The sequence below is a fragment of the Coffea arabica genome, chromosome 3c, assembly GCF_036785885.1.
Source record: "Coffea arabica cultivar ET-39 chromosome 3c, Coffea Arabica ET-39 HiFi, whole genome shotgun sequence".
In the NCBI taxonomy this organism is placed as follows: Eukaryota; Viridiplantae; Streptophyta; class Magnoliopsida; order Gentianales; family Rubiaceae; genus Coffea; species Coffea arabica.
Genome location: NC_092314.1, coordinates 39,875,015 through 39,897,558, shown reverse-complemented (window position 1 = coordinate 39,897,558; position 22,544 = coordinate 39,875,015). Strand labels below are relative to the sequence as shown.

General features: G+C 34.4%; 1 protein-coding gene, 1 long non-coding RNA gene and 1 other non-coding gene across 4 annotated transcripts; 2 read left to right on the top strand and 1 right to left on the bottom strand.

The window, feature by feature from the left end:
* Positions 1-5,871: 5,871 nt before the first annotated feature.
* LOC140037715 (uncharacterized) lies at positions 5,872-8,301 on the bottom strand. The gene is made up of 3 exons (XR_011841721.1): positions 8,002-8,301; positions 6,375-6,519; positions 5,872-5,942 (listed from the first exon to the last, which is right to left on the bottom strand). It is a non-coding gene; the product is annotated as an uncharacterized lncRNA (long non-coding RNA).
* Positions 8,302-9,455: 1,154 nt separating this feature from the next.
* Positions 9,456-12,150, top strand: LOC113735064 (shewanella-like protein phosphatase 2). 2 transcript variants are annotated; one of them, XM_027261986.2, is made up of 2 exons: positions 9,456-9,589; positions 10,492-12,150. In XM_027261986.2, exon 2 carries the CDS (start codon positions 10,679-10,681, stop codon positions 11,963-11,965), a length of 1,287 nt encoding a protein of 428 aa, XP_027117787.2. In that variant the 5' UTR covers positions 9,456-9,589; positions 10,492-10,678; the 3' UTR covers positions 11,966-12,150. The 2 variants fall into 2 exon arrangements, with proteins under 2 accessions (XP_027117787.2, XP_027117788.2); XM_027261987.2 differs by having other exon boundaries at positions 9,456-9,594.
* Positions 12,151-15,378: 3,228 nt separating this feature from the next.
* On the top strand, positions 15,379-15,514 carry LOC113736115 (small nucleolar RNA snoR86). Its single transcript, XR_003459608.1, has one exon. It is a non-coding gene; the product is annotated as a small nucleolar RNA snoR86 (small nucleolar RNA).
* Positions 15,515-22,544: the final 7,030 nt, after the last annotated feature.

Below are 22,544 nucleotides of genomic sequence, written 5' to 3'. Positions count from 1 at the left end.
TCTGAGTTTGTGTTTGCTGCGTCTTATACACTCATGGCTCAGAAGCCAAACCAAACATAAAACTAACAAGATTAATAACGAATATGTGAAGAAAAAATTCTACTAGAATTTGTAGAATAAATGAAATGGATTTACAAATATCTAGACCTTGTATAGTTTGGTCACTGGAGTCCAGAGTCACCAATTAACCAGAAGCAGTAGAAGTTGCAGCTTCTTGAAGCTGCGATGCAAGGGCGTCAACCTCAGATTTGTGCTTTTTTTTTCCTTCGTCTTTTTTCGCTTGGGGCTCTTGTTCTTCTTCAACCTCTTGATGATCATGATTAAGAGGCAGAGAGTCTGAAAGAACCATTTTTTGAGCTTGTTTTGAGTTGTTGGGGAGCAGGAAGGCTCAATAATTTATTTATTCTTCTTCTTTGGTATGCCTCCCTTTGGCATGCTTACTCCTAGAGGTAAACTAGGGATGCTTGCTCTCCATTGTATAATTTTGAGCTTTGAAATTCCTTCAATTGATGGGGATTTCAAATCCAAATTCAGTCAAATCCCTCTCAAACAGATCCTCTGAAGATCTTTCCTACCCCGCTCATCATTTTGTTACGGTTTTTTCGCAGGTCAAATGATTGTAGAAATATGGTCATACAACAATGAAATGGTATACCCTCGATCCTTATTTCTTAATGCTCTTGAGTTCCATACTTCCTCTTAGTTTCTTTCACATTTAACTTAATCAGTAGAGACAATAATCAAGTAATTATAAAGTTTTAGATTTGACTCTCAAATTCTTCCTCTATGCTTTTTTTCTTAATTAGAGTCTCACTTGAAAAATTGAAGTACAAAAATTTCTGTTTTTTATTCTTTTATTTATTTATATTTGTGGAGCTTTAACTTCCCATACATATACAAATCTCTAGTGCCTGAAATTGCTGCTATTTCACGCACAAATTTATTTTTTATAAAGGAAGTAGTGTTCATTTATATGGCAATAGGCCCTAAAACTAGTCTCTCAAAAAAGATCTTTTGGTGTATAACTATAGTCCCATGCGCTGCTGAATAACTTTGAATTAACCATTTTGAACTCGTGATTTCTATTTAAAAAGTTATTGAGCCAGTCCAGTGGACCTAAGGTGTCATAAATGGTATCAAAACAAACCTAGTGCGGTTTTTGCTTGGGATGAGTTTGGGACCAATGATGTTATAGTTCTAGCTACAAAAGTGAGTTAAGGAGCTGAGTGCTGTGTGAGACTAAATGTCACGCTCAACAGGGGTAATTGCTAAAACTTGTGAGACAAAGTGCCATGTTGAACGGAGACTACCACTAGAATTTGTACAAGTTACCTCTAGAATTCAAGCACAACTAAGTGGGCGCTTTGGATTGTGATCAAACTTTATGAGGATGCAAAGTTCCTAAGATGGGTAAGTGAGATGTCTCGACATGGGAGAAAAAAACAATTGGTATACAACTCTAGACCTATGGATTACTGAATTACTTTAACTCAACCATTTTGATCTTGTGGTTTGAATTCAAAAAGTTATTAGGTCAGTTCAATACATCTAAGATATTACAAATGGTATCAGAGTATATTTTACATGGTCTTTGCATGGAATAAGCCTAGGACTAGTGACATTGAGACTAAGTGCCATATTGGACGAGGATCATGTCTAGAATCTTGAGGAGTAAGTATTATATTGGACGGAAACCACCTTTAAAGTCCATACAAGTAACCTTGAGAATTCACATGAGATTAAATTTAAGTGGATAATTTGAATTATGACCGGACCTTGTGAGGACACAAAGTTCCAAAAGTGGAGTGAGCGAGATATTCCACATTGGAAGTGGGAGAAAGAAATAATTGGCATATAACTCTAGGCCCATAGGCTACTGAATAATTTGGATTGATCATTTATCTCATAATTTCAGCTCAAAATGTTATTGGCCAGTCTAGTGGATCCGAGGCCTCATACAGGAACAGTTTCATATTCAATCGCTTGCCAAAATCCTATCTTTGCAATTACCGATACACACCTGATCAATCAGTGACTTTTTGGCATCAAGCTCTGTACAAATGCGCACCATACTGGGTCGCACCATTGAAACTGTAGCTGCATCAAGCTTTAAAGTCTCTCCAAAAAACTTACCAATTGAGTAGAAAGTGACTTTGTTAAAACGATGAATAGGCAGACGATCGAGTTTTATCCAAACCGAAACTATAGAGGATTTTATGTCAACATTGAAATTCGGACTCCACTTAAAATCTCTCATAGAAAACCCTCATCGGGTATAGTACTCCTCTGATTCAAGCAGAATTGAGAGATGCCACGGTCTGAGAGGGCCTAGCGAAAAGAAACCTCTAAAACCCGTGGCAAGAAAGTCTTTCCAAAGTTGTTCCACACTCGGCCTCCCTCGAGAGAATTTACGAACTATAGAGAATTTAGAAGGAACAACAAAAGCTTGAATGTCTTCTCCTGAGAAATAATACCGCAGGTTTCCCACGGTGCACATCTGCTTTCTTGATTTGGGGTGAAGAGAGTTGTTGAGAAGAAAGAACATCAGCAAATGAACATTTGGAAGGAAATGATGAGAAAGTTGCTTGCCAATCCCAAACTGGAAGGCATCCATGAAATGTCCTCTTGGGTAGATGATTGGGATTCAGGGCCTCACAAGTTCCATTTTATTTTATTTTCGGGTAAATTGACAATTTTGTTGGCATATTAAATCAAGACTCAAAATTAGAAATTTTCATGTTATTATTTAGTAGTGTTTTAGTCAAGTTAGAGTTTTAGCAATTTTGCTGGAGTCAAGTTACGGTAGTTTTTATTGTGTAGGAAATAAGTATCTTATTAAAAAATTTCTTATGGTTGTAACATTTGTTTTCCAAGTCATCTAGTTTATAAATATAAAGTCATATTATTGTATTAGTTGAGAAGAGTAAAAGTTGAGAGTCTTATTATTATGGCGTGCGATTAATGATATATTGTTGAATTTTGTTCCTCTTCTCTCACACATATTTGTATGTGTGTAAATTGCCTTCTCATATGCATTGATTTTATGAAATTTATCTCCTACAGATTTTTGGTGAATTTTTTGAGTTCTACAAATTTTAAATTTTGTTACTCCTTTTTCTAACTTAGTTATATCACATTTAAATTTTTGTGATATTGTTTCTCAACTCAATTACGTCAAAAGTGTAAACTTGTAGAAAATGAAACTTGTGAAGCCCCATGATTGAGGATATGCTGATTTGATCTCTTCTATCATCTTCATCAAATTATTCCATTTTCTATGCTGCTTGTAAGTGATGCATCTTATTTGTAAATCTACAGCATCTCGGCTTTTATTTGTAACACCTTCTCAGTTGTAGGAGGAAGAATGATTGGAACAAGGAGTGTTCACGAATCGAGCTGCTCGCGACTCGAATACGAGTTTGACTCGAGCTCGGTCAATATCGAGTTCGACCTAATTAAGTCGAGTTTGAACTCGAGCTCGAGTTCAAAAACGTTAATTCGTTGGGCTCGCGAGTTCGATTATATATATATTTTTTATTTTAATAGTAAAATAACATATATTCCTAATATTTTATTATTTATTAAGAAATTATTAATTTTTTATTTTTTAAACTCAAACTCGAATTTGACATTTTGAACTCGTCGAATTCGAGTTCGAGTTTGAGATTCATAAAATTAACTGGAGGCTCGGCTCGATTAGGTTAAAATTTGACTCGACTCGACTCGACTCGTTTGCACCCCCAAACATGACAAACATGCCCAATCCCCTTTTCACTAATGGGCTAATTAGTTACCATGGGATACAAGTGGAGGTGTCAAAATTGGTGACTTGGGCGGGTTTGGGTTGGGTAAAATGGATAATGGGTATAAGTAAGTCAACCCATTTATACCCATCTAATTAGATGGGTATAAATGGGTAAGTCAAAAAATGAATTGGATAACCCAATTACCCATTTATAACCCATTTATTTTAATTTTTTGTAAACTTATTTAAATTCATTTTTGCAAACTAAGTTATCAATTTATACCGCTCTTTGTATCCATCATTAGTTTTAAATATTTACTTGTAATGCTCAATAAGCCTAATTACCAATTTTTTTCCATTTATACTTTATGAAGCAAATTTACATATTATTTAATAATTGAATAATAAGAATATAAAAATTTGAACTAAGTACTATAAAACTTAAACCAAAAATTTTGAATCCTTAACATTATTTTCGTATATAAATTTAAAATTTCATTTTAGAAAGATAAGAAAAGAGCCTAAAATTTATCATAAATTGGTAATGCTGAAAAATGAGCAAGTTAACAAACTAAAATAAAATAAAATAATAAGATAAAACCAACAAATAATAATAATAATAATAATGAAACAAAAGTAGTTAACATCATGACAAAATGAAAATTTTGAAAAAAAAAAAATGGGTGGGGGAAGAGAAGAGATTTGGGGGAAGAGAATTCTAAATGGGTTAATTGGATTTGATGGGTTACCCAATAATACCCATTTATTAAATTGGTATTATTGGGTAACCCATTTATACCCATATATAAAAATTTAAGATACCCATACCCATCTATTCATAGGCGGGTATGGGTAAATTTAGTTAAGTGGGTTGGTTTGCCACCTATAGATACAACCTTAATCAGACTCAAGATTTCACTGCAGTTTTTTCGAGCCCTTAATTATGGTAAACCTTAGCCAGGAGGATAACTTATTCTATACCTGGTCAATAATTCATTCTAATGTGTTTTTGAAAATAACCCTATAATGCCAGATTTCAACAGAAAAAGAATTGCTATTCGATCGTCACAATTTTCAAGAAATTCAGGAAATATATTACACTGCAATATATGATCAGGCGAGGAGAAAATTTTCCTTACCTGGATACGTTACAGGTAAGGTCTGAGTTTTGCAGAAATTTCAAAAGGATTTCATTCTTTCCACTATAGAATCTACCCTCAGGGTACGTTTGGTTCTACAGAATTGGAATTGAATTAGAATTGGAATTCTATAGAATTTGAATTCTATGAATTAGAAATCCAAATCCTTGCAATTCTTTCGTTTGGAAAATACATAGAATTGATACGGAATTTATTTGGAATTCCAAATTCTTTGTTTGGATGAGAGAAGAATTCATTAGGAATTAGAATTGTTTCCAACTAATATTTCCTTACATAAAAAATTTCTTTTTTTTACTATATAATAATTTTTTAACATTTAGCTAATTGTTACTAAAGCTTTAAGGAAAAAACCAATTAGTACCTTTAATAATTTATTTTTTCTTGCATTTAACTAATTGTTAATAAAGCTTTAAAAGAAAAAAAAATTAGTTCCTTTTTTGCAAAAATAAAAAAATTCTTTTTTTTAAATTAAATTATATTAAATAAAAAATAATTGTATATTCTAACTTAAAAAGTAGTTAATATTTATCGAGTTAAAACCTTGATACAAATTTAAAGTTAAGAACTTTAAATTTTAGAAAATCAAAAGCCTACTCTATGATATGAATTGGGAGGAAAGTCATAACTTGTACCTATTATAAATATTTGAGTTTTGTATCTTACAAGAAATTTCAATAGATGAATACACAAACAACGTGTTTTTAGCCAAAAAAAAAAAGAGAAAGAAAAGCACAGTTATACATTGCTACTATTTTTCAATAAATGGCCATTCTAATATTAAACAATGTACATAAAACAGTAAAACAATGTTTATTGAGTCTAAGTTGCTCTACACAAACTCTATTGTTTCCATAGTAAAGACGCCTTAGATATATTTCACGTGCTACTTTAAAGTCCAAGTAAGGCTCCTTTACTATATGTTTCTCATGCCACCAAACTACTAATGTGGCTACTGTTACCATATAATTTGCAACTACCACTTTTCTCTTTTTTGTTTTTTGCTCGTCTCCTTCCTTATCCATGTCAATATCCAAATTCTGCAATTCAAAATCATGACAACAATAAGAAAAGGTAAGTCAAAAGACCAAATTTTAAAAAGTGAGTGTGTTAAATTCTACATAGTCAATTGAAGCTAAAATGATAGCTAAAAAGATTAATTATCTTCTCCTTGAAACTCCTCTATATATGTGTGTGTGTGTGAGATAAAGATAGCTATTTACAATTTCCTAACTAGCAATGAATTGCAGGGAAAGCCCAACTGTTACACCACATAAGCTTTAAAATATGCGTAACAATTGATTATATACAGAAACATACACCAAAGAACTGCAGGACAATTGTTCTAGTTAGTGTCAAAATTGAACCGTTATTACCAAGCTCAATAGTTGAAACATGAAAGCCAGAGATAGAGCTATAATTTTCACATCAAAAACCTATTCACAGCATTCTAAGTGCTTGAAAATAAATACCTTTATAAAACCACAGATACAAGGAAGACTGAAGTGACGATCTTCAGCCTTTAAGCATGCCCAACTTCATGTCAGCCCACAACTTTGCTATCAAGAAGAATGCACCGACTTCACTTAAATGCAGGGCAAGGTTAAACAAGCCTTCCTGTAACATATTAGGAACAATCAAACACATTTAAATATACGCTAAGAGAGAGTGTGTGAGAGAATTTATGACAGCATTAAATAGTCCAAAACAAACATTCATCACATTCCATGTCCATTGACGAGAATTTAGCAGCCTTGAGCTGATACATAAAAGATTTTTCAGGCCCTGACAGCAAGTTTTTCAACAGCCACTGCAGTATAGAACTAAAAATTCGCTCTGTCAAAGTAAATTTGTGATTCCTTCTATGATTCTAGATACTAAGTTAAGAAGAGTATAACTGGTTTTAAGAAGATTTTTTAATCTGACACTTGGTCATAACAGCCAACAGCCTTGGAGTGTGAACTGGAGACGTTATATACTTGATCATAACAGCCAACAAATAGATTTTATAAAAAGGGTGTAATCTGCATTCTCTGTGTTTATGATCTCAGTGTCTTGAAGGAGGATACTTTAGCTTCGGATTCAGCATTTCATCCATTATCAGTCTTAAACATGTGGATATGATTCACGAAGTCAGGTTCTTAGCCAAGGCCACTTCCTGATGTTTAGAGGTCGAATCATTATAATGCAGTGAAATTTTAAACTTGTAGCAGTAATTTTTTGTAGACAAAACGTTCTTGAATGAGATAATTTTTCTGCCTGTAATGTGAATGTAGATCCTAGAAATTATCTCTTGAATATTCAATCTACAAAGAACCATGAACAATGTATTACAAAGCCACAAACAAAAGGGGGAAAAAAAACTGGATACTAGTAGTGTTTTTTTTAATGTCAAATTCAAGAAATGTTATGTAAATACAGCATCAGGAGCAAGCTTAAAAGTTCAAATACAGAGGCAAATAACTACTTTAATCATTCATTACTAATTACATCAGAAGTGAATCAACGAAGTGACATACAACTCAATAAAAGATGCATTGTCCAAATAGAATGAAATTATATAATGCAGTTCACGTGATCAGATTTAGGAATCATACAAATGCAAGGAAAGGTATAATTATTTCTTCAAAATACCAACCAAGAAAAAGAAAAAAAACAAAAAAACAAAATTGCAGCCCCCTGTATGCAGAATGTCTGTAAATAATGCAATCCAGGATCAGAATCATCAGAATCCCAAAACACTCACTTTTTGCAATTGAAAGCAAGAGAAGCCTTCGCAAGCTTCTGTTTCTACCGTGAGAGTAAGCGGTAAGCCACTCACTCAATCCTCATCAACTCATCCTTCAAAAAGCCTCTACTATTCCATTTGTTATTACTATTATTTAATTAATTTCACAAATCTTAGGGGAGCAAATGCGATTCATAAGTAGCAGCAGTAAATTTATTTTTTCTTTAAATAAAAAAACAAATATCGATCATAATCCAAATCCCACAACACAATTCAAATCGTCGGATGCCCAGAACCATCAAGTTACAGAAAACTTCATTTGACGAATATAATGCAGGAAGAACGTTGGATGTAAAGGAAAATGCGCTTACCGTTGAGTTGAGCAGTAAAAGATATTTGAGAATCCTCCCCTAGACGGCTTCAATATATACAAAATATTTGAGAATCCTGCACTTTGTTCGCGATTGCTGAGGTGATGGGTAGATGCGTGGCAGAGCGATGCCGGAGACGGTGGTGGAAGAGGGAAAATGTTAGGGTGGAGGTGAAGGGGATGACGCAGAGCAATTAGATTAGAGGTACTTGCGGTTGAGGAAAAGTGTCTAATTAGATAGCGAGAGAGGGCCGCTTACCTAGTTGACCCGGTTTTAATTTTTTACCCGCTAGGATCCGCGTACTAACCCGAATAGGAGGTGAAATTATGGAATTAGAATTGTAATTCTTAGGTCTTACCGAAGAATTGAATTTGTGGAATTGATGGCTCATAGAATTCAAATTGAATTCTAATTCTCTCACATAGATAGCGTTCAAACCGAAGATTTGGAATTGATGCTCCAATTTTAATTCTAAGCCTCCAATTCTATGGGAACCAAACACACCCTCAATGTAAATTCTTGAAATCAATATTCAAGGTTGATTGTCGAAGCACAAAAAATTTCTTGAATGAAAACTCTTGGTTTGATACGTATAAATTTTCTGCACCTAGTCCCCTTCAAATTGCATGAACCTGTGTCTAATAGTGTGTAAAGTTAAAATAACAATAATAATAGCAGGAAATATTTTTATACAAATTTCATATGAGTGGTTCGTGATTATGTACTTTCTCTACGGGAAAGCCTCGTGATAAAACATGATCATTTAAATGTGCCAAAATATGACAACAATAAAGCACTTTCTCCTTTCTGACAATGAGTTCCAACAAAAAATAACTTTGTTGTATCAAAAAAATGACATCTACCAGGAATTTTTCCAGACTGCAAGGAATCTTAACTGATATCCCATTACCATGAAAATTCCAAATAGCAAAGGATTTCAACTGAAAATCCATTACCAAATTTTATTGATCAGCAGGAAAGTACATATTACATTATACGGGCGACTAGATCGGGCAAAGGAGGAGGGGGGAGGAAGAGGGGAGGAGGAGAGAAAGGATTAAAAAAAAAAAGAAAAAAGAGGTGGCCAACACGGAAAGAGGTTGCTGCTGTTGGTGGGGAGAAAGAAAGGGGAAAAACAAAGGGGGGAGGGGGCGTCGGCCGGCGGCAGAGGTGGTGGTGGATTGAGGTGGAAGAACAAAGGAAGAAGGAAAATTTTTTTTTTTTTTTTTTTTTTGTGTTTTGCATATTTCAAAGTGTGTAGTTTAAAAATTTTGAAAAATATTTTAAGATTATTCTGGTTAAAATGGTTAAAAAATTTGTAGAAGTTAAATTTAGCCAAAAACTTCTTTGGGAAACAGCTTTGACTATTCTTGTACTTTCCCCTCATGGTACAAATCTTGATGCAAAAGGTACAACCACCGTTACGAGATTTAAGTTTAAAGAGTCCCCGTAAACTAACTTGCCTCATCTTCCACAGATTATTCCCTAAAGACTGAAAGTCAAGTCTGTCTTCTCTTCTTCTCCTGAACTGGAAAGCTCGGCCTTCATCGATCATCGTTCCAGATGCAAATTCTCCTAACTTGAGGAGGTAAGGTACTTCTCTCTCTAATATACTTCTGAAATGGATTATCCCTGCTCTATAATTTTCCGAATGATGAAAGTATTTTTGTGGGTTTCGTTTCAATTCTTTGAATTTCAAGAAATTACCCCTTTTCATATCGTTTTGTTAATTGCGTTTAATTGGGCTTAATAATCTTTTAATCCTTTTGTGATTTAGATCCATTTTGTTTTTTATTATAGTATATGATGTCATGGGTCAATTTTAAGCCTTCATGGGAATTATTAGAGAGATAAGTGAATTTGATTAATGAAGTGGAAAGGTTTGAGATTAGTGTTCTATTCAGGTAAAAAGGAAAGAAGAAAAAAGTGCCGGTGTTATTGAGTTTAAATACAAGTTTACAACGAGGAAGTGTGTGTTAATGAAATGAAGCATAGGGGTTTTATTGTCTGATTCACGTGGTTAAAAAGTCTAGGGAGAGTGTTTTCAATGTGTAAGGGAGTGCCAATAACAAATTTTTGCAGAGTAATTGCGTCAGAATATGTGATATTGCTGATTTCAACAATGGAGAATACAGTATGGAAAATGCCGTGCTACGGCTATTAATAGAAGTGGAAATGAATGGTGAGTAACTAGTGTGCCTTTCTGAGAAGTTTTGGAGAACGCTGTCTGAGAAGTTGGTTGAAGTAACTGAAGAGGGAAGTGTGAAGGTAGAATGGGATAGGTGGGAATTGAACTCATGTTTTAAGGCAAATGACAACAATCATTAACCATTGAAGCATGTTTTAAGCTGTGCCTAATAACTGGTTATGTTTTATTCACGAAATATGTCTTACATCTATAAATTCTCATGCTTGTAATCTAAATTACTGTAAGGCCTCAGCCAGTTTGTTTTGATTATGATATCATTTCTTGAAAATTTGTTTAAGCAGGGATGAAGTTATGAGGTAATGTAACTGTGAGTAGGCTTAGGAATTTCTTCAAGAATGCTTGATCAATTTATACTTGAAAAGGAAGGTTGATTAGAATTGAGAAACATATAAAGTAGCCAAGAGCAACACTGGCCCCTACTTCCAAATCCATTAAGTTGTGTACTACGACTTACACAACTTATCCAACATGGTGGAGATGAAGCAACTAGAAACATCCCCAAGCAATATCACATGCCAAAACCTCCCTTTTCTGCTCTCCTCTTTCGTGGACACTTTCGTTGACTTTTCTGTGAGCGGTGGGCTCTTCCTGTTACCTCAGGGCCTGAATCCAGAACCAAAAAGCAATCCTAATTTTAATTCCAATAGTGTTGACCCCAAAAGCAATCCTAATTTTAATTCCAATAGTGTTGACCCCAAAGTTTCGACCACATTGCAAACCATCTTCCCGGCTCCTACTCAGCTCGTAGCCATTGGCGATCTCCATGGTGACCTTTCAAAGGCCAAGCAAGCTCTCCGCCTTGCAGGCCTTGTTAATGGTGAGGATCGCTGGTGTGGTGGCTCCAGCACTGTGGTACAAGTTGGTGACATCTTGGATCGTGGTGGTGATGAACTGAAGATAATGTACTTGTTTGAGAAACTGAGAAGAGAAGCAGTCAAGGATGGGGGAACCATTATTACTATGAATGGGAATCACGAAATTATGAACATTGATGGGGATTTCCGTTTTGCAACTAAAGAGGGTTTGGAAGAGTTCAAGGATTGGGCTATGTGGTACTGTGTTGGGAATGACATGAAGAAGTTGTGTGAGGGGTTTGGTGGCCCCACAGAAGACCCTTTTGACGGAATCCCTCATGAGTTTTCTCATGTTAAGCCGGAGCTTCTGCATGGTATTAGAGCACGTATAGCTGCATTAAGGCCAGAGGGGCCAATTGCGGAGAGGTTTTTGTCAAGAAACCAGACTGTTGTAGTGGTAGGCGATTCTGTTTTTGCACATGGAGGGCTTTTGCCTAATCATGTAGAGTATGGGTTGGAGAAGGTGAATGAGCATGTGAGGGATTGGATTCTTGGGGTGAGGGACAATGTTGCTAGGGAGTTAGTTAAGGGCAAGCATTCCATTGTTTGGACAAGGAAGTACTCCCATGAGGTGGCCAAACATTGTGATTGTTCAACTCTTGAATATGTTCTGAACACAATTCCTGGGGCGAAGAGGATGATTATGGGGCATACTATTCAGCAAGGTGGCATTAATGGAGCTTGTAGTAACAGAGCGATCAGGATAGATGTGGGTATGTCAAAGGGATGCGGCAATGGATTGGCTGAGGTATTGCAGATTAATGAAAATTCTCAGATGACGATCTTGACGTCAAATCCTTTGTATCAGAGAAAGAATGAGACTTTGGGTGCTAATCTACAAGATGAACTTGGATCTGTAATCCCTAAACAAGGGCAGAAGCAAGTTGAGGTGCATGCTTAATTCTTGATTTCAAGAAACTCTAAGAGAATGCATTTGTTCGAACTTGGAAACCAAATATTGATATTTACTAGATTTATTTGTAGATCACCTGTGATTGTACAGTTGTTAAAAATCTTATTCACAGTTTATTAGCATCAAGCTAATTTTATTCGCGAAATCATAATTATCCACCGTTACTGTCTGAATCTCTGTCCAGCATTCTTCTGTCTTTTTTCATATCTTGCCTTTCATGTTTTCCCTTATTGTCATAAAGCTATTAATGAATTTTTTGATGCACTTCATGCTTTTCTTTTGATTTACAACTTGTATGACTAACATAATTTACTTCGAACATGTCCCTTTTTCGTGTGTGTTTTGATGTATCTAGCTTAAATGGTATTTTCATGCTGCAATATGTATGCTCTATTGGGTTCCTTTTACTTATTTCAAAGAGACAATGCAGAGTTCTTGAGTTTGATGGACAAACTCATTATAGCATTCCTGATTCAAGCCAATGAACTAACAAGCAATTGTTGGCAGCTAGACTAAGCTAACAATATGTTGATTACAATATTCAAGACGATTACTTCTGGTTAATGTAGTTGAGAATTTTTAGAGATATTTCAGAGTTTTGTGCAGGCTAACTATTCTCTCCATTCTGCCATCAGGATCCTTTTATGAGTACCATTAAAAAGGATATGGTTTTGCTGGATATCTTGTGCCACAATCTGTTAATGTGTACGGGATTTAGTAGTCGAACTGCTACCCGTTTTTTTTTAATATAGTTATATCTCATATTGAATCTACACCAGTATATGTGTATTTATGTAAAGCCTTTCCCAGGTACACTAGTAATAACTGTGAAGCATTAGCATGATGAGTTGAGCTTCTGATTTCATCAGAGAGAAGCTAAAGAATCACCACAACATTTTCCCAGACAGACGTAAATAGGAAAAATACATGCACAATCACCCTTACAATCTCTAGGGTTATGAACACAGGAGCTACCGCAAGGAAGAGCTCCATCACCTCTTGGATTGGGACCCACTAATTTTTCAGGATAAAAAGTTATAATTTGTGATCATGGAAATGCTTTTGGTTAAATTCTTCCTACTTTTAAGCAGTTTCCTGGAGGCTAATGTACTTGGCTGCAGCGTTTCTCCTGCCCCTATTCCCTCTGGAAATTGGTAAACTGGGCAATATATATATATATATATATATATATATATATATATATATATATATATATATATATAGACACACACACACAGAGGTAGGAGACTCTAACCAATGCTAGAAATTTTGCAATTTTGACATGATGAAGAGGTAAGGCTTACTTGAGACTGGGGACAAAAGGATAGGCAAGAAAGCAAAGCTTAGGCATGTTAATTTATTTGTATTGGCTTTTAGGTTGTGATTTATTTGGTTTAATTTGGGGCGATTATTTATACTAACAGGGTGTGGCTATGAAGTTTAGGTCATTTCAGCTGTTGAATCAGAAACTGAGTTACTGAATTTGATCACATTAAAAGGCATGATTACGATCACTGCAAAGTTGTTTCCAAGTTGCTCCTAAAATTTCTGATCCTCTTGAACCGTTTCATGAAATGACAACATGTATAACAAAATTTAGAATTGAATATTTATGTATCCCATTATGGATAAATGGAATGAAATGTTGAGACAATTAAATGATTTTTGCTAGGGTTATTGTAAACTAAGTTAGACAGCATTTTGTAGCAGCTGGAAATTTTCCAACTTTGAAGCAATCATATGATTTTAAGCAAGTTCTTTATATTAATAAAACCATGGAATGCAAGTCACGAATCTTGGACACACTTAGGCGAACTAGACATGAATGCGACCCCTAAAAATACCATGGTTCACCTCTCAACCTAGCTTTTGTACGAATCCATTTATATCTCAAAGGGGTGTGAAATAGTGTACCCCTTTGGTTTGAACGTAGGAACCACTTCCGTTTAACCCCTTTTGATCTAGTAGGATCCTTCTCTAAATAGGTTAGGTTAGAATAGAAGTAAGAATAGTGCATGAAACTAGTACAAACACAAGTTTTTACATATCGTATTTTTAATTGCTAATATTCTATTACACATCATCGTGTTCTTTCAGTTTCCACTTAAGCCAATTTAATTTTTGAAGCATGTTATACATATCAAATGCATCATACCTTGAGCCGATATATTCCCTGAAAAAAAAATCATCCCGTATGACATAATTCACATAAGAAATTGTATCACAAATTTAAGACGACAATGAAAAGGAGCAATGTATTGAGTTATTTTGGGTGAAAGATGTCAACACATACTTTACAACTTAAAAATTTAGCCGCATATATTTCAATGGAGAGTTTTTTTTTTTTTTTTTAAATCCCCCCAACACCCCCCCCCCCCCACAACTCCAAAGGCAAAAAAAAAAAAAAAAAAAAAAGGGTTTCTAAAGCAAATATTGTGCACGATTATTATTTCAATAATTTTGTATGCACAGTCAATGTATACATGAGCTAGTATAGATACACGTCGCGTAATCTAATTTCAAATTTGAAATTTACTCTTTTGTATAAGTGGCATACATGTACACCTGTTAGCGTAAAAATTTCACTACACTAATAGTGAATAAAAACTTAATCCTTATTATTTATCTACAATTGTTACAAATACTTTCTTTTTTGTCCCGCGCCTTCCGTTATCTAATGTCACGCCTATTACATTAACCACTAAATATAGAAAAGTAGTCACTTTTTTTTGCAGCAAAACCGTTTTTCAAAAACAATTTTTAAGCCAATCTTAGCCATTAACCGTTGATGATGATCTTTCCAACCCCTCTTGTCCTCCTTTTTCCTGGTCATATCCTTAAAATTATGGGAGTCATAATAGTAACAAAGAGCTAACTGGAGACACAAAAGCATTTTTTTTTTTCCTAAGTAAAAAATCCCATTAATTCAAATCCTCAATTGCACCACCAGTTCTCAAGTCCCAACCAATCACTTCTCAAAGAAATTTGTTCTAGACTCCAAAGGCCCATAATTTAAAATGGACGTACAAAATGGATCTCCAAAGGCTCTAGCTTAACCCAAACTTTTGGGCCACAAAATTTCTCTAGTGGACCTCTCCATCCCAGAAGCCCAGCTTCTCCAGCATAGGCTATGTTTGTCTATCCACAATGGGCTAGGGTTTGATTTCAACCAATCCATTTACCTATAAATTAAGCTCAAATCGCATTTTTGATTTCCAGGTCTTCTTCTTCCAAGCTTCATCCTTTCAGCCGCTTTCTTGTTGCTCTATTTTTCTTCATTTTTTTTTCTTTCTTTCTTTCTCAAACTAATTTGTTCTTTGTTTGTATTTTTCTTTTTATTTTCTTAAATTAATTTTGTTATGGGAGAAATTGGGGAAAGAAACATGTTAAGCCAATTTGCAGAGCAAGGGCGTCAATTTTTACGATGACGATTCTCTTGCATTGAAGGTTGGCGATAGAAATCGTTACAGCGATTCTCCGTGCCTTTCAGATATTCGGTTCCCGTTTTGATTACGGCCTCGAACAAGTCGCTACATTGCTAAAACGCTTTTCCCCCCATCTCTTTGTTAATATGCAAATAAACAATATGCCTTTAAAAGTTTTTTTTTAAATTAAAGAAAACGGGTTTACATTTACCGGTTTCTTGCTTTTTTAGATAAGAATTTCTCGTTTGGTTTTTGAAGATTATAAATGTTGTATACTGATTATGGTGTTTTGTTTTTTCGTTTTTTTTTTTAATTTGGTTTTTCGGTATTTTGGGAATTGATGAATGCATATGTAACCTAATTTCGTTGGGGAAATAACATTAGAAACCAAAAATGATGAACGAAAAGAAAGGATAGGTATTAGGCCATGTGTAACTATGAAGAACAAATTTTAAATCAAATTCAATACTGGCTTAAAATCATTTGCAATTGAAATTGAATACTTGATAATTACTTGCAATTCAAATTGAATATTGGGCTCTGTTCTTTATCTTTAATGATCCTAAAAATATAGGGAAAAAAAACTACGAATGTTATCCAATTTATATCATGATTCAATGATAAATTGTTTCTACTAGTCTTGTGGATTTTTCTCGATTCACCAGCCACCTAGAAAAGGGAGATTACTGCTAGCAAATCTCTGGATTCCTTGTAAATCTTAGGTGTAAATCACTGCATTTACCATTTTCATTCTGTACTTAGCGATTTCTACCTCTTGTCTCATTTTGTAACTATTTCTTCTGAATTGAATCTGCTGTTTGAGGTATTGTATGACATTAAGGGCATCGCCTTCAATGGGGATTTCAGCAAAGTTGCTTTAGTAATGGGCTAATGTCAATAGTCGTTGCTCTTGCTACAAATGGATAAATAGCCTCTTGGCATTTAAATCTACTCCATGTGCTTTCAGCAGTTATAAACTGGAAATCAAAACCATTCAATCTTCATATCTGTTTACAGAGGCTTGTAAAAGTTGATGGATTGACTCTCAACCTGTGCAGAAAAGAGTCTTCAAAAAATATATGGTAACTTGTAGCCTTGTAAATTATACTCCATATTCTTCTATTATATATCTATCGTTATTCATACACCTAAATACCAAATTTTCATTTGGTTGAGAATTTGGATTGTAGATGGCATTTCCATTAGCAAAGATAAACCAACATAAGGAAAAAAAGTTATAAATGATTAAATTGTCTATATGAAGAATCACTGTTCCTCCTTGTTTTTCAAAAGTTTAAGTGGATTCGATTTTGATTATTGTAGCAAGTCACAACGTGCTCTTGAAATCATAAGTTTTTTTTATAAAGATTCTTACAGATTGCTTACCAATTCAATTCTCACATCTATAGAAAAGGGATTCGAACATATGATTTTTTGTGATAAAGTAGTTTATCCTTATCAAGTGAGTCAATTTATGTCCGAAAAAGAAAGTGCCATTTTCCATGTCGCAAAGGGAACATCACAAACGTTTTACATTAAAATCTCAATATTGACCCCATTCAACATACGATTTGTCATTTTACCAAATTTAATGATGCACATGTCTGCTCTTTCCGCTTGAAGGTGACAGCATTACGTTTGGAGAAACTTTTATCGAAGTGATTCGTTGTCGATACAGTTTTCACATCATATTAATGTCTTTAAATTTAGGTGCACTAGTTGCAAGTAGGGCTATAGATAAATGAAAGCCATTCAAACTATTCATGAGTTTGCATGATCAAAATTTGAGTTTTTATCTGTATTGAATAAAGTCAAGCATTATCAGCTCAAATAAATTGATTAGCTCCAACTCAAGCAAGTATATGGAGGGTTTGAAACCTCAAAAAACAAATTTCTTTCCATCCTGAAAGTGGAAAATATCAAAATCACACCAAAAAAGTGGAAAATACAAGGATGAAATACCAAAAATCACATTATACCAGGACTGAAATACAGTCCAAGATACCAGGACTGAAATACAGATGGAAAGTGGGAGGGATTGTAACTAGGTTGTTACTTTGATCTTGGACTGAAACCTAGGACTTGTAACAATCTTGTAACAATCTGAAACCTAGGACTGTATTGAAATAATCCTGGTACAAGGACTTGTAACAATCTTGGACTGAAACTTAGGAATGAAACATAAGGATGGAATTTTTTTTTCACTTTTCTTGAGACCTTTGAAAATATCAAAATCACATTAAAGTTGGAGGGATTGTAAGTAGGAGATCTTAAATTCAACATCTCTCACTTACAGAGAGAGAGACGTGAAAAAAGATACAGTCAAATGCTAATGAAAATAGTAATATGAGCAAAAAAGTATGAACTTTGGAAAAGACGGATAGAATTCTATAATTTTTAATAAGTCCTAGTAAACCTGTCACATAGATCTGTCAAATTTAACTTCAAATGGTAATTTAAAATAGTAATAAATATAAGTTCAAATAATAATAATGAGAATAATGTTGTAATTGGACTACATCTGTGCAAGGCCTAGGGGCTGAAATGTCATATAACAATAATTGAAGCTTATCCACCAATGCTAAATCGAGTCCAATTTGGTTCGCTCTTGAATGCAGCCCAACGACACATCCACAGTGAAGGAAATGAAAGCTCATCAATTCAACTAGGGGTGAGCATTCGGTGCATATTCGGTAATTCGGTGCACTGAATTCGGTGAATTCGGTTATTCTACCTGTAAAATTTTAAACCGTTTTCAATTCCGAATTGGGGCATAACCGAATTCATCCGAAACCGATTTCAAATTTGAAAACGGTAATGAATTCGGTTAAACCGAATTCATCTATTTAAAAAATAAAAAAAAAAAGCCTATTATCAGCTTAAGTTTGCAACGCTGCTTCCGTACAATTTACAGGCTATGAGGCTAATTGCAAACTAATTCTAATTGCAAACTTACAGGCTACAAGCCTACAACACCAATTCAAAGGAAATCAACATCCAAATTATTACACACACATTACAAATGCCAAAATCCATCAAATACAAATCTGGAGTACCAAGTACCAACTGCCAATAGACAATACAACGACAAGTTATTCAAAGTAACACTAACAGACATTTTTCAAGTTCACATTTCACAAGTCACAATGAACTGAATGCAGAAACCAGAAATCAGAAATCAAAATCTGAAAACTGACTGCAACATAATTTAGTTCCAGACTTCTATTATCTTTAAAGAGTGATTGAAGTTTCAGCACCTCCATTAGTCAAGCCTGCAACAAAACATAAAAATGAAATATAGTAGTTACTTTAAAACAATAGAGAAATGAAATTTTACAATAATCAGCATATACAATAGATAAGAAATATGTTACCAGATTCTAAAGCTTCAAGATCCTCCAATTCTTCTTCCACATTCAATTTAGAATCCGATGGCCGAAGCCAATCTTGAGTGCAAATCAGAGCTTGCACTATTTTAGGAGTTAAAGAACTCCTAAATGGATCAAGGACTCTTCCACCCGTGCTAAAAGCAGCTTCGGAAGCAACTGTGGATACCGGCACAGCCAACACATCACGAGCTAGTTTAGAGAGAACAGGGAATCTAGGACTATTCACCTTCCACCATGTCAAAATGTTGAAGTCATCTTCTTCATCTTCACAGTCCTCACCAAGATATTTATCCAATTCAGTTTTTGAATCCTTGCCCCCAGCTTCTATTTTTCTCTTTTTAAACTCCTCTTTGTACTTGTGTTGGATACGTTTTCCAGCATCCATATCACCAGCCATTGCACCTTTATCTACTGCTCCAGATTTACTCGAAGAAGCTGAGGCATTGACTTCAGGAGGGGAGCTGAGTTTTTTGTACTCAGAAAACAGTTGCACTAAAGCTTCTTTTGCAAATGAAGCTATGTTTGCACCATCATATGGACCATACATTTTCAAAAGTACAAACTCCACATACTCAAATTTAATACGTGGATCAAGAATGGGGGCAACAAAAATAAGCATATTCATTTTTTCTATTTGTCCCCAATACTTATCATACTTTTCTTTCATTCCGAATGCCATGTGAGCCATTTCTTGGTTATCACTTTCCATCATGTTGTTCAAGACTGCATTCATGCCACTAATGTCTTGAAAAAAGGTATTGCAAGTGACATACTTAGACCCAGAGACCTTCAAAGTCAATTCATAAAAATTTTCTAAAAACTGAATAAGATATCTTGCTTTCCTCCAATCAGTTGATGTTGGTACAGACTCAAGTTCTTTAATCATGTAAGGATCCTCTAGTGCGAACCTATCAAAAGCTCGCTCATATAATTGAGCTACATCCAACATCAAATAGGTGGAATTCCACCTAGTAGGACAATCCAAACACAACAATTTCTGTGATTCTATTTTTTCAGCTGTAGCACACTCTCTAAACCTTTTCAACCTAGCAGGTGATTGTCTTACATACCTCACAGCTGCACGAATAGAATCAATAGAGTTTCCAAGCTTTTTCAAACCATCATTAACCACCAAATTTATTATATGAGCAACACACCTAACATGAAGCCACTTTCCCTCCAAAACAGATTTTCCCCAATTAACAATTTTTCCCCTCAAATAATTAACTGCAGTGTCATTTGAGCTAGCATTGTCAACAGTAACTGTAAAAATATCATCAATTCCCCACTCAAGTAGACATTTCTCTACAGCTTGCCCAACATCAACACCCTTATGACTAGAAATTGGAACAAAACTTATAACCTTTTTTTTTAAATTCCAGTCATTATCAATAAAATGAGCTGTAAGGCACATATAATTAATTCTTTGAATTGAAGTCCAAGAATCTGTTGTGAGACAGATTCTACTAGAATTGTGCCTAAGCAACTTTTTCAATCTTGTTCTTTCATCCAAATAAAGTTGATAACAATCCCTAGAGACCGTCCATCTAGAAGGCATTCTAAATTGAGGACAAGCAGCACGCATCACTTCTTTAAATCCAATGCCTTCAACATGTTTAAAAGGCAACTCATCGACAATCACCATATAAGCAATTTTCTTCCTAATTATCTCAGCATCAAATTTCCATGATAAAAGTGCAGCCTTGGTTTCCCCATCCCCTGTTTCAGTTTCCCCAAAACACAATGTAGCTTGATTAGTGTATTTGTTGTTAGGATTCTTAGGACATCTGGTTATATGATTTCTCAAACCAGTTGTACCATTAGTCCTACCATCAGCAGCTATGCGTTTCTCGCAAAAAAGGCATTCACCATATCTAATCTTACCCTCAACAACTTCTTTGAAGTGTGACCAAACTGTAGATCTTTTCTTGTATGGACCTCGCTTCTTTGGCTCTTTTCCTCCTGAATCTGCCGAGCTAGGAGCTGGAGCTGGAGCTGGAGTAGGACTTTCAGCTGACCAATCTGGTGATGTCATGACTTGATTGGGACTGTTAGTACTTCCAGTAGACATGACTGCAATAATTTGGAGAATAATGCAAAAAATCATGTCAATTGCAAAATCTCAGCTTTATGCGTAAAAAAAAATAGACTCAGTATTAACTTCACCATAAAAAATAGATTCAGCTTTATGCAAAATGTTGTAGGCCGATATAATATTCAAGACAAGAATAGACTAGTTTCAAAGAAGCACAAGTGCATAACTTCATCCAGAATGTTGGCAAGACCCATTAATTAAGAGAATCTCCACGGACAAGGAGGTAAAATTTTCATTTTAGCAAGTTTTTTTCTTTTTAATTTTTCTAACGGGTAAAAGGTGCAATTTTTCCCCAAGGTCTTAACTTTTAAAGTCGATCTTGGCCATTTTACTGCCAGAGATGAGCACTTACCTAAGCGAGCCAGAGATGAGCAGTGATTGGTGCTTCGGCTTTGGCACTCAGCAGCGATGAAGTGGATGAACCAGCACGGCAGGGATGAACTGGTGAAGTGAGAAATTCGGTCGAATGAGGACTGAGATGGAGACAGGAGAGACATAGAGTGCGGCGGAGAGCAGCTTCGATTTGGGAATTGGGACTTGGGAGTGAAGCTGTGAAAGCCCTAGCCCCTAAGTGAAGGCACTACCGCACTACTGCACTAGGCAGTGATTGTTCTGATTATCAGCTGAAATCTGACTTTTCCCAAATTCATCCGCAGTGATTGTGTAATTTTTAATTTACAAATTGGGGCTCCTAAATTATAATACATTCATTATGCTCCTCAATGATTTATAAATTATTACTAATTTGATCCCCAAATTTATTCATAATTGAACACATTACTTATGTTCTAATCATTTTGTGGTTTAATTGGCATTTATTTGATCACTTATACCTAGAATCCTTAGTCTATGATTTAAGAAACACATAAAAAGTGATTAACTTAAACTAGAATAAACCTTAGACTATACAATGATTGGTGATAATTTATAATTTACAATGACTAATAATAAGCAATATTAGTTAGTAGTTACAATGAATTTATAATTTACACTGATTAATAATAAGTACTATTAGTTACAAACTTACAAATTACAATGACTAGTGATAACTTATATTAGTTACAAACTTATAATTTATTTCAAATCAAAATAAAAACTTATTTACTTACACATGTTATTGTGAAAGTCAATACACTAGTACATTGATTTGCAATTCATATGCATTCACTTACACTGCTAACTACTTAGCTATCTTATCTATACTTAAAGTCTTAAGAATTAAGATTAGTGAATAGATAATATGAATTTTTAAGTTAAATATGTAGAGTGCACTAATACTTGCAAGTTAGAGATTACGCATTCAAATATTCAATAATTCAAACATGAATGATGTATCAAATTACCAATATCTAAATTTAATTACTAATTATGTTTATTGTTTAATATTTAGTATTATGCAATATGCATATATGACATATGTGTTAATTATTATCTAATTCTAGTCATGTTACTCATGTATAAAATAATAAGTATTATAGTTATCTTATATTGTTATGTATTACTATATATTTGTATTATTATAGTCATATAACAATTAACAAATACTAAAATAATATATTGTACATTATTATATATTATTATTATTATAAGTACATGATATGATGATAAATTGATAATACCATATACTAATTATTATTAATAGCATTTACCTATATAAT